Source organism: Phyllobates terribilis, unplaced genomic scaffold (genome assembly GCF_046119375.1).
Source record: "Phyllobates terribilis strain yellow unplaced genomic scaffold, ASM4611937v1 Scaffold_9__5_contigs__length_417890890, whole genome shotgun sequence".
Classification (NCBI taxonomy): Eukaryota; Metazoa; Chordata; class Amphibia; order Anura; family Dendrobatidae; genus Phyllobates; species Phyllobates terribilis.
In genome coordinates, this window is record NW_027362769.1 from 374,752,710 (window position 1) to 374,766,545 (window position 13,836).

At 40.7% G+C, this 13,836-nt stretch overlaps 1 protein-coding gene across 1 annotated transcript; it reads left to right on the top strand.

Annotated features, from left to right (window-relative positions):
- The first annotated feature begins 3,000 nt into the window (after positions 1 to 3,000).
- Positions 3,001 to 9,654, top strand: LOC141161192 (NADPH oxidase organizer 1-like). Its single transcript, XM_073645967.1, has 8 exons — positions 3,001 to 3,180; positions 3,614 to 3,694; positions 4,796 to 4,871; positions 5,756 to 5,936; positions 6,793 to 6,983; positions 7,215 to 7,328; positions 7,748 to 7,865; positions 8,592 to 9,654. The coding sequence occupies exons 1-8, from the start codon at positions 3,109 to 3,111 to the stop codon at positions 9,088 to 9,090; spliced, it is 1,332 nt and encodes a 443-aa protein (XP_073502068.1). The 5' UTR covers positions 3,001 to 3,108; the 3' UTR covers positions 9,091 to 9,654.
- The last annotated feature ends 4,182 nt before the right edge of the window (positions 9,655 to 13,836 follow it).

Genomic DNA, 13,836 nt, shown 5'->3' on the forward strand with positions numbered 1-13,836 from the left:
ATTTGTGTTTACCAGTACATCTTGCCTCTAAAGAAGAATACTATTGAGTATTTTTGGAAGAAATAAAAATATTTCATAGACAACAGTGCACCATGTGGCTCACTGTTTATGTATCTTTCTTCCATACTACAGCTGATGGGTTTGCGCCTCCTCAATATCAAGCTAGTAATATAAAGCGATATATTTGTATATACCAGTACATTCTGCCTGTAATGAAGAATGAGACTGAAATTTTGTTGAAGAAATAAGTCTTTCATAGATAACAGTGCACCCTTTGGCTGACTGTTTATGTTTCTGCCTTACATACTACAGGTGATGAGTCCCCTCCGTGATAAGCTACAAAAATGGGATGAGAATTAATTTATGAAATGAAATGAAATCTATGGCAAGTGCTATAGGTTGCCCGCCCTACATGGTTCTATTAGGTCCTCCAGGGTGGAAGCTGCTTTTTTCAGTAGTCTTCACTCTGTCTAATAGTAGAAGGTCCTGAGCTTTTGACATCTCTAAATCTCATTTATGACCTGATCAATAATGGCCAAGGAAAACCTGCAATATTAATTTTGTGCATTCATTGTATCATCAATATACCAATTATATCTCATACTGACAAGTGATGACTCCATTGTCCGCAAAGTATTTTTTAACGGATGAAGGATTTAAATTGGTGCTATGCATGACTACCTCCAGTTACTAAGCCCTTCCTCCCTTCTGTGGGATATCCCCAGCGCAGAATTTTTTTTTTTTTCATTTCCTGTATCAATATTTATTTTATGTGCAAACAGAAGCAATTTACTCAGCCACGGGATTCTAACTCACGTTCTGATCCTTATTTACCATTATCACACCATATGGTTTCTTTCAATAGGGTCATGTAGGCTCAGGTCATGTCAAAACTGCCTAAGGCTTTGTTACCCATCTACTTTAATTTTTCCAGTGCTGTTTTAAAAAAAAGGAAACTGATTGACTGATATAGAAACTAGTACCAAAAAGTACAGTCCCAGAAGACTTTTTTTTTTTTCTGCTGGCAAGAAACGGTGGGGATACAACACCATCAGTGCCTCTAACCTCAAGATACAAAGGTGAGAAGTGCCAGAGAATCCCTTGAAACCATTGACTAAACATAAAGCAAGCTATATAGGACATGATGGGAAGGAAGGGGCTTGAGAGAAAGTGTGTCATCTGTATAATGCTCACCAAGCTCTGAACTTTCAGCTGAACAAGCAGGTATATGAGAGAGAGAAAGTATTGAGAAAAAAGGAGTAATCTGCTTGATTAACAGTAAAGGAGGCTAAACAGAACATGGAGAGAAGAAAAGGCTTGAGAGAAATCATGTCACCTGTATAATGCCCATTGAGCTCTGAACTTACAGCTGAACAATCAGAAGTGTCAAAGAAAGCAAATCTCAGAAATAAAGGGAGAAAATCCCTTGATTTTGAGCCAGGCAGGTTATTTAAGATGTGGAGAGAAGGAAAGGCTTGAGCATTTTACAGCATTTCACATGTAGAGTGCTCACTGAGCTGTGAACTTGCAGCTGAAGGAGCAAAAGTATCAGAGAGAGTAAATGTCAGAAAAAAAAGAGTGACATTTCCTTAATTAAGAATCAAGCAGGCTATTTACCCCTTCTCATGTACAGCACCATGGAATCAATGGTGCTATATAAATAACTAATAATAGTAATTTAGAATATGGAAAGAGGAAAAGGCTTGAGAGAAAGCATGTTACCTGGATACTGCTCACTGAGCTCGGAACTTGCAGCTGAACAACCAGTCATGTCAGAGAAAGGAAATCTTAAAAGAAAGAGTAATACTCTTGATTAAGAATCAAGCTGGCATTTTTGGAGCATGGAGAGAGGGCAAGATTTGAGAGAGAGTATGTTACCCAGATAACGTTCACTGAGCTCTGAACTTGCAGGTAAACAAGCAGAAGTGTCAGAGAGAGAGAGCAAATCTCAGAAATAAAGGGTGATTTTGAGTCAAGCAGGTTATTTAGGATGTGGAGCGAGGGAAAGGCTTAAGCATTTTACAGCATGTCACCCGTAGAGTGCTCACTGAGCTGTGAACTTGCAGCTGAAGGAGCAAAAGTATCAGAGAGGGCAAATGTCAGAAAAAAAGAATGAAATTACCTTGTTTAAGTATCAAGCAGGCTATTTAGAGTATGGAGAGAGAAAGGCTTGAGAGAAAGCATGTTACCCGGATACCTCTCACTGAGCTCTGAACTTGGCATGTCAGAGAAAACAAATCTTAAAAGGAAAAGAGTAATCCCTAGAGATGAGCAAATCGATTAATAATAAGCTCAATTTGTTACAAATTTCTTATAAAACTTATAAAACTTGAACTCACCAAAATCCAAATATTTTAAGATTTTGAATCTAGCAAACTGGAGGCCAGAATAATCCGAAGCCCAGAGGGAGCATAATGGGGACCGGGCGGGGAGCAGTCCTTGCCAGCCTTCCATTTATTATGCTTTGGGGTCTGGAGAGATATTTTAGGTGCACATTCGATATGGACCAAATATTATTTGTACCAAATCGAAACTGCTGGCTGATTTGAGTGAATCTGAATGAATTTTGGGACACTCAGCCATGTTTAGTAATCCCCATTATTAAGAGTTAAGCAGGATACGACAAGAAGGAAGGGCTTGAAAGAAAGCATGTCACCAGGATAACGCTCACTGAGCTCTGAACTTACAGCTGAACAAGAAGACGTGTCAGAGAAACTAATTCTTGATAAAAAGGAGTAATCCAGAAATCGGTGTGTGTATAGTGGCAGCTTATCACCCACTCTTTTTTGTTCTTAATATTTGGAATAATATAACTATGTAACTTTCTTATTACAAAGTGCCGCTGCGTTCTGCTATGTCAGGAATGTATTCAAGCTCTACATATCTATGAGCCTGATTTCAGCTGTAGACACCTGTGTCGACAGGAAGGACGGAGTCCAATTTTTTTTTTCCCCAGAAAGGACAAGACATGATTTTCTGAGTCATCAGTAAAAGTAACCAGACTCGCCTTCGTGATTGGACAGAGGGGCAGAACCCAACCCCGTCCTTTTGGCTATACATATTCTATGTACGTCTTGTACAGACTTTAGTTTTAGCATCTACACAAAGATGAAGGAAAGTAGCAGTCGGCATCCCGTCAATGTTGAAGCCGTTGGATTAATGAAACATGGCAATCATAAGGTGAGACCCGGGTTATTATACACAGTATTATCGTCCAGAGTGTGATACATGTAATATAATTGTAATATACAAAACTTAGAGTCACATTTAATAAGTTTATTTATTTTTTTAATATTTGTGATACATTATTACTAGATGTTAGAAAGTCACTTATTTTGCAATTCCTTCTTATATTCAGATTATTTATATAAATCCCTTTACATAACGTAGCCATAGAAAAAATATATTTTCTGGTTTCGACAGGACATTTTTTTTATGATTTTTCAGGAATTTTTTTGGGGTTTATAGAATAGCAAAATATCTGCATGAAAAAAAGTTTATTCAATGGTGGAAGCATGATTATTCAATAGCTCACGTCTTGACATCCCGGTCCGATCCTCGGATACATATAAGTAATGTTGCTCTATTTCTCGCCTGCCTTCTGCTATTTCAGACGTACATGTTTTCGGTTTCATGGTCCGACCACAACAAGGTCCTGATCTACAGAACATTTCGAGAATTTAAGAAATTCCAGGTAAGGTGCATATAAGGATTGAAAAACTTCATTTTTTTAGGGAAGGAAATTGTCAAAAAAACAGTAATTTAGCAATTTTTTTTTCTAATTTGTTGTGTGGTATAAAATGCGTGTAAATGTTATTCTGCAGATCGTTAATAAATTTATTAAAATATTTTGCGTTTTATTACTTTTGCACAATTGAAAAAAAAGTATTTGTTATTCTGAAAGCGATTTCATTTTTATTTTTGATTTTTTTACTGTTTTAATTTTGGAGAAATAAGATTACTTTGTTTTTGCTTTTTGATCCTTATGAACATTTAAATGCATTTTTTTTTTTTTTTTACATTTTGTAGTCCAAACTTAATTGTGCAATGGCTTCAGTAAAATACTGCAATCCTTACATATGCCTGTCAGCTTGAAAGGACTACCATGGAAATCCATTGAAATCCCTTGGCAGCAACAATGGGGTGACAGAGGGTGGACTGTAGTAAACAGTGTATGGCGCTGAAACATCACAGCTCCATACACTGTGCTGTGGCCATTTTCCAGCTCAGCTGAAATTGAAGTGAATATGATCTGAGCTGCAGTACCGAGAACGGGCCCTATACAGTGTTTGGCGCTGTGCTGTTCTGGCCCCGGTTAATAGCTGATCAGTTGGGGTGTCCATACCGACCTGATATTGATGACTTATCCTATGAGCAGGCTATTAATACCAAAGTCATTTACATCTGTAAGGCGACTGATACTTTATTTTTCTGATCTATATCAATCCCCTGCATAAATGCTAAAATTCTGTCTGTCTGCAGCCACCACTAGAGGGAGCTAAGAAGCTAATGAGCATTGTATTATAATAAACAGTATACAGGAAACTCCTGTGCTCCCTCTAGGGGTGACTGAAAGCAGACAGAATTTTATCATTACACTTATATTTGTGAAGGGGATTTGGAGCTCTGTATAATAAAAAAAAAAATGGAGCTCTATCATTTCAAAGACATATTATGGAATTAATATTGACTATTTCGATAAAATGAAAGTGTTCAAAGGTGAAAATTCACTTTAAGATTAGAGGAAAAGGCATACCCCTACTGAATGATAAAACATTTTGTCTTCTGTACTTAGAGAGATCTTAAGAAAAAATTCCCATTAGAAGCTGGAGCCTTATATAAGACAGAAAGAACACTGCCCAAACTGAAAGGTGAGAAGAAAAATTATACATGGTTTCATTTATTTTAATTTATGATAATATACAAAGTGGTCAATAACATGGAGATCAATAATAAAATTATAGCTGCTTGCAGCCACCACCAGAGGGAGCTTATGAGCTTACTGTATACCGTGAATGCATTGAACTGTATAATAATACAGTCTGCAGTAAGCTCCTGAGCTCCCCCTAGTGGTGACTGCAGAATGTCAGAATTTATCATGCAACTTTATGACAGTTATTTTATGATAATATGTTTAAGTGGTCAATAACATGGAGATCAATAATAAAATTATAGCTGCTTGCAGCCACCACCAGAGGGAGCTCATGAGCTTACTGTATACTGTGTATGCAATAAACTGTATAATAATACAGTCTGCAGTAAGCTCCTGAGCTCCCCCTAGTGGTGACTGCAGACAGACAAAATGAATCATGCAACCTTATGACACTGCATGGGATACACCGGTTAAGAGCTACCTAGCACAGTCTGCATTGCTGTCATATGCACCCTTACGGAGATAAGGATTGTATAATTTATGGCTCCATGACAAATTTAGAGCTGATGGAAATGGCACACCGAAAATAAAAATTATGTAAAAATAGTTAAAAAATACTAAAAATAGTTAATAAAAGAAGTTCCAAAAATCTGTAGTCTGTAAAATTTCTGCGCATTACACCATCATAAGCTTAAAGGGGATTTCCACTTGGGGAAAAATTGGATCGGATAATAATAAAAAAAAAAGGTCAAAAATTTGAATTTTAAAATTAAAGTGACAGCAAATGATTTTAAAGAACCTGTAATGATCAACTGTTACCAGTAGGTGGCAGCATGGTTCTAAAAGTGGAATCTCAATCTAGATTTGATTTTTTTTCTTCAGATGCTCCCAGGACTGTGACCAAGAGGAACACCACCAAGAGGTTCTTAGAAAGACTACGGCACCTGGAGGCATATTCACACTCTTTGCTGAAACTGGATGCCAAGATTTCGCAGAGCGATATTGTGGTTCAGTTTTTCACGCTACAACACTGCGACCTGAAGCCGTCGTTCCCTGAAGACAGGTGAAGATCATATATAATGTTCAGATCATGAAGAGTCTTCCATAGCTCCCATTATTATATAGATGTGGTGGCCTGAATTAGATTTAATCCCTTAGATGCTGCAATCATTTGTGATCACTGCAGCTAAACGGTTAGACCAAGGGAGGAGCCTCCCTGCTGAAGGAGGAGCTTCCCTGTTGAAGGAGGAGCCTCTCTGCTGAAGGAGGAGCTTCCCTGTTGAAGGAGGAGCCTCTCTGCTGAAGGAGGAGCCTCTCTGCTGAAGGAGGAGCTTCCCTGTAGAATGAGGAGCCTCCCTGTTGAAGGAGGAGCCTCTCTGCTGAAGGAGGAGCCTCTCTGCTGAAGGAGGAGCTTCCCTGTAGAATGAGGAGCTTCCCTGTAGAATGAGGAGCCTCCCTGTTGAAAGAGGAGCCTCCAAGCTGAAGGAGCCTCCCTGTTGAAGGAGGAGCCTCCCTCTGGAAGGAGGAGCTTCCCAGCTGAAGGAGGAGCCTCTCTGCTGAAGGAGGAGCCTCCCTGCTGACAGTTGTCCTTCAGTGTGAACAATTTTGCAGTCTTTAATGGAAGTGATCAAGTAACTGCATTGTTAAGACACATGCTGGGGCTGAAAAAAAAAAGATAAAATAAATAAATTAAATTAAATTAAATCCTTTTTTTACCTTTTTAAAATCCCCTCTAAGGTCCAAAATAACTGCGCCCCACAAGCGGAGGGGTCCGGTCGATATGCCTTAAGTATCCCAAATGGGAACACCCCCTTAAGAGGTTAATAATCCTGAACATTCATCTGTGTAATAAGCCTCAGATCTATATGTCAGGATCCAGAATCTTGGACTGAATCTTAGCATCGCATCTTTTCTTTCAGCCTCGTCATAATGCCATCTGAGAAAAAAGAGGAGACTCGGATCGTCTCATCTCACACCCCCGATATCTCTGCTCCTCTCATATGCTCCAAATACATGTGTATGGCCGACTATGAGACGGCGGATCTGAGGGACCGGCCATTCAGAGTGAAGCGATATGAATTCCTTGATGTTCTTCTTAAGGAGAACACAGGTACGTGAGCAGGTGATGTGTTTTGCTGAAATGGCGCCACTATTGTCCACAGGTGGTGACTGGTATTGTAGCTCAGTTCCAATTCAACACCAGACGCAACCTGTGGGCAGGAGTGGTATTAGTGTATGCTAACCTCATACAGCCCCTTTAAGTCAGGTTATTTCTGATTGTGTCCGCCTAGTGGCCATGGAAATGAACTGCAAATATGTAAAGTATCACTTATAACCGCAGGTTGGTGGCTGGTGGAGAACGAAGACCGACAATTAGCCTGGTTTCCAGCACCTTATCTGCAAGATCACATAAAAAGAGAAGAATACGACATTGCCAAAGCATCCCAAGGAGAAGGTATAATGAATCTTACACTCATGAGTTTAGTCCTTTTAATATTCTGAAAACTCAAGTTATATTATTGTCAGAAATTCAGATTCAAAATGATCTATTCTATTCCACTGGAGCCAAATGGCACTAATCCCTTCATGCTATCTCAACAGGCACCACTAGAGGGAGCACACTGCATACTGTATTATTATTGCATTCTAAGTATAAACTGTGTGCAGTGAGCGCCCTCCTCTAGTGGTGACTGCAGGTATAGCAAATGTTATTTATTAAATCTATGCAGGAGACTGGGAGCTTTGTGTGAGAATAAGACAATTCTGACCACTTTAAAGATATATTCAGATATTTGCAAAAAATATAGCATTTAAGGGTATAAGTGATCTGGGTTCTGACTTTCTCTGACATCGATTTTCTCCATTTTTGAACAGGGACCTTGTGCGTGGTGATAAAAGGCTATGAGGCGCAAAACTTTGATGAACTTTCCGTGGGGATCGGAGTCGTGGTAGAAGTGTTGAGAAAATCTGATTCTGGCTGGTGGCTCATCAGGTGAGATTTTTTTGTGTGTATTTTTGGGTGTTTGACGTCATTTTTTTTCTGTTTCATGGTGACATGAAGATGGAGAAGGATCTGTTACATGGATGGAAAGGGTTAAGGGGATTATCCCAAAAACAACCTATATCATCGGATAGGTGATAGATGTCTGATCGCTGGAGATCCGACCACCGATAGCAAGAGATGTCCCAAAGTGTCATGGTGACTGGAGCAGGACTGAGCATGCGCGACCACTGCTCTACTCACTGTCTATAGGAGTGGGGCTTGCACATGCTCAGTAACATCTCATTTATACAGAGGAATTTGGGACCCCTGTTCTCTCGATCAGCTGGACCCCAGAATGATGAGATCCTGCTTTTGTCTGTACATAGTTAATGAATGAATGAATCAACTACTGCTCATATAAGAGGGTGGTGGCCCACTCTTGCATAGTGGCCCACCGGAGAATTCTCCTGTTCTCCTGTGGGCCAGTCTGAGCCTGGAAACAGATCTAAAATCACATCATGAGTGCTGTCCTGCCAAAATGCTGGCCGAAAGTAACTCTCCTTGGGATTCAATGGTCAAAACATGACCTTGGTGAACATCTGTCCCAGTCACTACGATGAAGTCAAGCTTCAATACCAGACACCACCCATGCGCAGGTGTGGTGCTGTTTCAAGAAGATTTTCTAGACCTGTTCAATTTATAAAATTGTAAATTTATGTCCATTTTTTGCCACAGATACAACAAAAGAACCGGCTTCATCCCATCCCTTTACCTAAAACCGTACTCCAACCCGTGTGAAAAGTTCCAGCATATCCTCGGCAGAAAGCGCCATGCTTCCATACCCAATCTATATGAAGAAAAGTGGTTTGGAGATGCATATTCTTTTCTATCCTTCCGACCATCAATAGACGAGCAGAGTCAAAGCGATAGAGGAAGGTCGCAGTCGTTGGGGAACGCGTCACTGGAGTCTGAAGCCAGATCGGACCTGGACTCAGATATAGATAGTGTGTCAGGAAGTAATGGTAGACTTAGCTCCTCCAATAGCGGGGGCTCTATCCTGAGCACCTCCGATACCTCACTGTCCACGACCACATCAATGTATGGCCTGCCCCAAATCCCAACAAGACCCAAACCAGAGGAGATCCTACAGAAGTGCAGCACGGTCACCAAGAATAAAGTGCGGAGGTCGCTACTGAGTATGGGGCCAATAGAAGTCAACAGGACCCAGCGTTAGGTCATGATGGTGAAGACGTGGATGTTAGGAGTCATTTTCGTTTGTCATACTGACAGTATGATCCCAATTATCCGTCAGTTCCCATTAAGGCAAATGGTCCTACAAAGGACTCAAATACACGTAGCGGTAAGGCTATAGACGTAGTAGAATTTTTTCTACCAAAAATATTAGATTTTTTTTAATGAGTAATTTTTTTAATTGGATCTACTGAGATTGATTAGCTTTGCCTTTTGAGGCCAGACTGAAGATTGATTAGCTTTGCCTTTTGAGGCCAGACTGAAGATTGATTAGCTTTGCCTTTTGAGGCCAGACTGAAGATTGATTAGCTTTGCCTTTTGAGGCCAGACTGAAGATTGATTAGTTATGACTTTGACAGTGGTTTCCAACCAGTTGTTTTCCAACTTCTGCAAAACTACAACTCTCAGCACAGGAAGAAAGTCACAGGTTGGAGACCACTGTCCTAAGACCTCAAAAGACCTTGTAGGAGGTGCAGGCTGTATATTCTCTGATGTTTTTATTACACTGGCATATGTATATGTATTTTAATGATGTGTTTCAATAAAGAATGATGGAAATTTTAGGTGTTGGATTTTATTGACTCATCATAGAGAGAAATGGGGCCCCTGTGCATGAACAGCATGTGGGCCCTTGGCTCTTCAACAGCTAATATGACAAGGGCCACCTCCATAATGAATTATGACCACAGCCACTAGTAATTGTGAGCCATAAATCCAGCCCCTTTAAGGTGGTAGATCACAATAGAGGACAATCACTTTTGATCAATTGGTGGTCCATTAAATTGTCAGGTTTCGGCACCCAAAAAAGTAGAAAATGAAGTTTGTGTCCATCCTAAACCATTTTTATGAACCATGAGACAATTGTTGACCCTTTCTTTGCTAACGATGCAGTTCCTACAGAGAGGTAAGTCTGTCACCTAGTCCTAAAAGTTGGGGGTGGGACACGACCATAAATAAGTAAACCATTGATTTTGTGTCACCCTCTTCTATCTTTCTACCATCTATGTGAAGTGGTGGCTAATGCTATACCCACCTTTTCCAGACTCCTTAGTGGCCTTGTTATAAAGTGATTCACCCCCTAGGAAGCAGGGAACAGATAAAAGGAAACATGACTACAAAATCAGACTACACAGGGTTCTTTTGTAGTCTGTTACCATGGAGACACATACGTCTGCCTAGGAGCAGTTTACTCAAAACAGAAGGATACTATGAATCAAAACTATCGTTTGTTTGTTTTTATTATAGATTTTTTGAGATTAAAAAAAATGAAGGACCCTCCTTTTGACACTCTTAAAGGGGCCATTGCAATATTGTTAAATCTACATTCTGTTAAAGGATGAACCTGTATACATTGTCTAGTTTTAGGATAGCCCAGTCTTTGAAGTTTTGTTTGTATAAACCTCACGGTAATCTTCCCTTAGTCCCTCCCTAATGCCTTAATCTCTCCATTCTTGTAAATCATGTAGAGGTGCGAACATTCCTGTATAATGTAACAACTTATAATAATATTGCGCTCAGGATACAGAAACTTTAGTTGTGGTACGGTGTCAGTCATTTATTCTAAAACAATTATGGCAGCTGGCAGAAACAAGGAAGAAGTAAACACAATGAATGCAAATTATAAAATACCGTACGTAGTGCAAAAAAAAAGGGGCCATCTGCTGTTGTGGGTTTGAGACATCACACCCCTACATCCCCAAACAGGGGGGCCAAGAGGTTGCGGTCCCATTACAACTGCTTGAAGGAAATGTATTTATTTGGTAAAGTGAACTACTGGATTTTTTTTCCAACTATTTCCTCCTATTTCCGCTCCTCCTCTGATTCTGGAACAATTTTTCTTTTTCTTCTACGCCCCTCCGTTCTGAAGTTATTCCCCTCCGAAACAAAGGTGCAAACTTTCTCTTCAACCAACTGGGCGTGTACCACACAACCTCTGTGTGAGCTTTTACTTTTTCTCCTCTGATGCTGGCCAATCAAAACATGGCCACACCCACACAGAACGTCTGTGATATACACCCTGTTGGCTGAAGAGAAAATTTGGACCATTATTACCGGGGGGCATAACTTTGTAACGGAGGGGCACAGGAAAAAAAGAAAAACTGTTCCAGAATCAGTGGAGCGGTGCCAATTAGAGGAAATACTCAGTTTAAATAAAAACAAATCCAGTGAAATGTCCACTCTAAAGACTAGAGTTTGGTGTGTACAGCTTCTGTGCCCAGTTATGTGTGTCTATGGCTACAGACTATGAACAACGACAATGTAGTCAGATCTGTGATTGGTGGCTCAAAGGTACCTTTGAGCCACCAACACCCTGACACTCCTTTTTTTTTTCTTTTGCCGCTGACACTCCTCTAATTTTTCAAATATTCTACCTGGCAGGATGCAGAAACCCTGACAAACTTGTTTATTGTGCACGTAAAAAAACAACATTTCTGCTTGAGTAACAACTATTTCCTCTCCTCGAGGAGCTGAGATCGTATTCACAATCACCTAATGTCCCAAAGTGCATTCCTAGCTGAGTATCAATCAGCCTAAGCAATGCAAGGATGAACAAACACACCTTTCATTTTCAGGTACGTTGGACAGGAGGCGCCATGCAAAAAGTCAAATTTGGCCTCACTGATAAATCTAAATTCTAGGCCCACAACCCTCATCCCGGGATAAGACCAACCATTTACCATGGATATGTGTTTTTGGAGCCAAACTAATATTTAGCCCCGTATGGCGGTATTATTTGGACACTTTTTGGTACTGTTTTCGGCAGTACAATGGTAGTGTTACTCCATTTGCTTTAAAAAAATGCTTGATTTGCCCAGGAACCTCCACTGATGAGCCCAGATTATAGGACACCTCCCCATTACTTACATTCCAAGGTTTTTAAAGGGAATCTGTCATAGGGTTTTTTATGTAATCTGAGAGCAGCTTGATGTAGGGGCGGAGATCCTGATTCCGGTGATGTGTCACTTGCTGTCACTTTGATAAAAATTACTGTTTTCAGCAGTTGACTAGAGGCAGGAGACACCTAGTCCTGTAGTGATAATCTCCTGCTGATAAAACACTGATTTTATTGAAACAGCAGCACACAACAAAGTAAGTGACACATCACTGGAATGAGGGTGTCAGCCCATATTGTATGCTGCTTTCAGATTACATAGCATACACCTGCTGACAGATTCCATTTAAAGGAGCCCTAAAATCTTAGTCAAAAAGCTGAGAATCCAAGGAATCACTTACATGTATCATGTAATTGAGAATACGTGATAATTCGACACAATAGATGAGCTAATTGATTTGTCCCACCCTGATCCCGCATGCACTACTGTCACCCAGGGTTTTCACTTCTGCGAGAAAGAGAAAATGTCCAGCTCAAGCGCATATGATCTCAAGAAATTTTGAGCAACGGAGGCGTCTATGCCTATATGCAGTAAATGCTGTGAATACCGGAATGGGCAGATATTTAAGTTCACTTGTAAGGAGATGGACATAGTGCCCACGTTCCACCTTGAAGGGCAAGTATAATGTTAAATTGTGCAATGTGAATTGTCACTTGCGTTAATGATGTTAATGTTGTGTGTTGCCCAACAGTAGGGAGAGTTAGAGTTAAGTTTGGGACTAGCCCAGACTGGGAGGAGTTAAGATGAAGGGACAGAGACAGTTTCCTGTCAGAACGTTAGATAGGGCCCAGTGTGCATAGAAAGCAGACCTAAGGTCTGACCGGTGAGCAGAGCCACATGGCATGGGTGTCCTTGACGTGAGAGGAGACCGTGAAAGGGGATAGTGAGATCCTAGTGGAAGGAAAGAGAGAAGTGACCGAAGAACAGAGTGATTGAGTGGAGATGTGTCCTGAGTCGAGACGTCTAGCAGTACCAGAGTATGTGACTCCTAGAGGAAAAGGGACAGAATACGTGGGATGAAAAGAGTGCCCGGGCGTGAGTTTCAGACCGTTAGAGACAGAGAAGATAATTACCAGCCATACTGGCAATATAGTTCCCTAGAGGGCAAAGAAGACACGGAACCGCGGGTTGAGAAAAGGACTCTCACAAGCTGGACTGTAGTACTGAGCTGGACTGTGGGCAAGTAGAAAGGAACGGTGAAGATATGGGACAAGCGAGTAGAGAGGAAGAAATTGAAACTGTGTGTGGAAAATGCTCCGTATTGTGAAGGAAACTTTCATCAAGATACATACCCGCTATCTCCTGTATATAATCCTCGCCAAGTTGTCGTTTGCTAAAAAGTTTATTTTTAACTGGTGGTCTCCCTCATTCAACTATCAAACATCTGGTCCTGGCCAACCAAAGGCATCGATAACATGTGGCCTACAAGGGCGTAGCGTCCCCATAGCGCAAGTCCACACACCCAGGCAGGATCCCCATCTTCAAGTTGTTGAGGGAGGGCAATGGCCCTTCACGGTTGACCAAGTGAGTGTCAAATTATTATGTTATAAGGTTGATTGCAATTCAGAAAACCAAACTGAGACAGTTCTCTGTATGGGAGGATTCAGAGAATCTCTAACCCTGTTTATTTCTACTTAGCATTTTATATTGTTTTGAGTTATTATTATTATTATTATTATTAAATATTTATATAGCGCCATTAGGTTCCATGGCGCTTTACAAGTGTAGGGGCAGACAGGGACACGAACATGAAACATCAAACGAGGCGCACTGGTACAGTAGGGCAGGGGGTCCTGTCCACGAGAGCTCACAGTCTATAGGGGGTGGGTGGGGAG

What these genes read in the sequence shown, in the direction of transcription:
- LOC141161192 (XM_073645967.1), top strand. Translation starts at nt 3,109, where the DNA reads ATGAAGGAAAGTAGCAGTCGGCATCCCGTCAATGTTGAAGCCGTTGGA. An exon ending in TGAAACATGGCAATCATAAG is followed by an intron (nt 3,181 to 3,613) that starts GTGAGACCCGGG and finishes CTGCTATTTCAG; the next exon opens with ACGTACATGTTTTCGGTTTC. An exon ending in GAGAATTTAAGAAATTCCAG is followed by an intron (nt 3,695 to 4,795) that starts GTAAGGTGCATA and finishes TTCTGTACTTAG; the next exon opens with AGAGATCTTAAGAAAAAATT.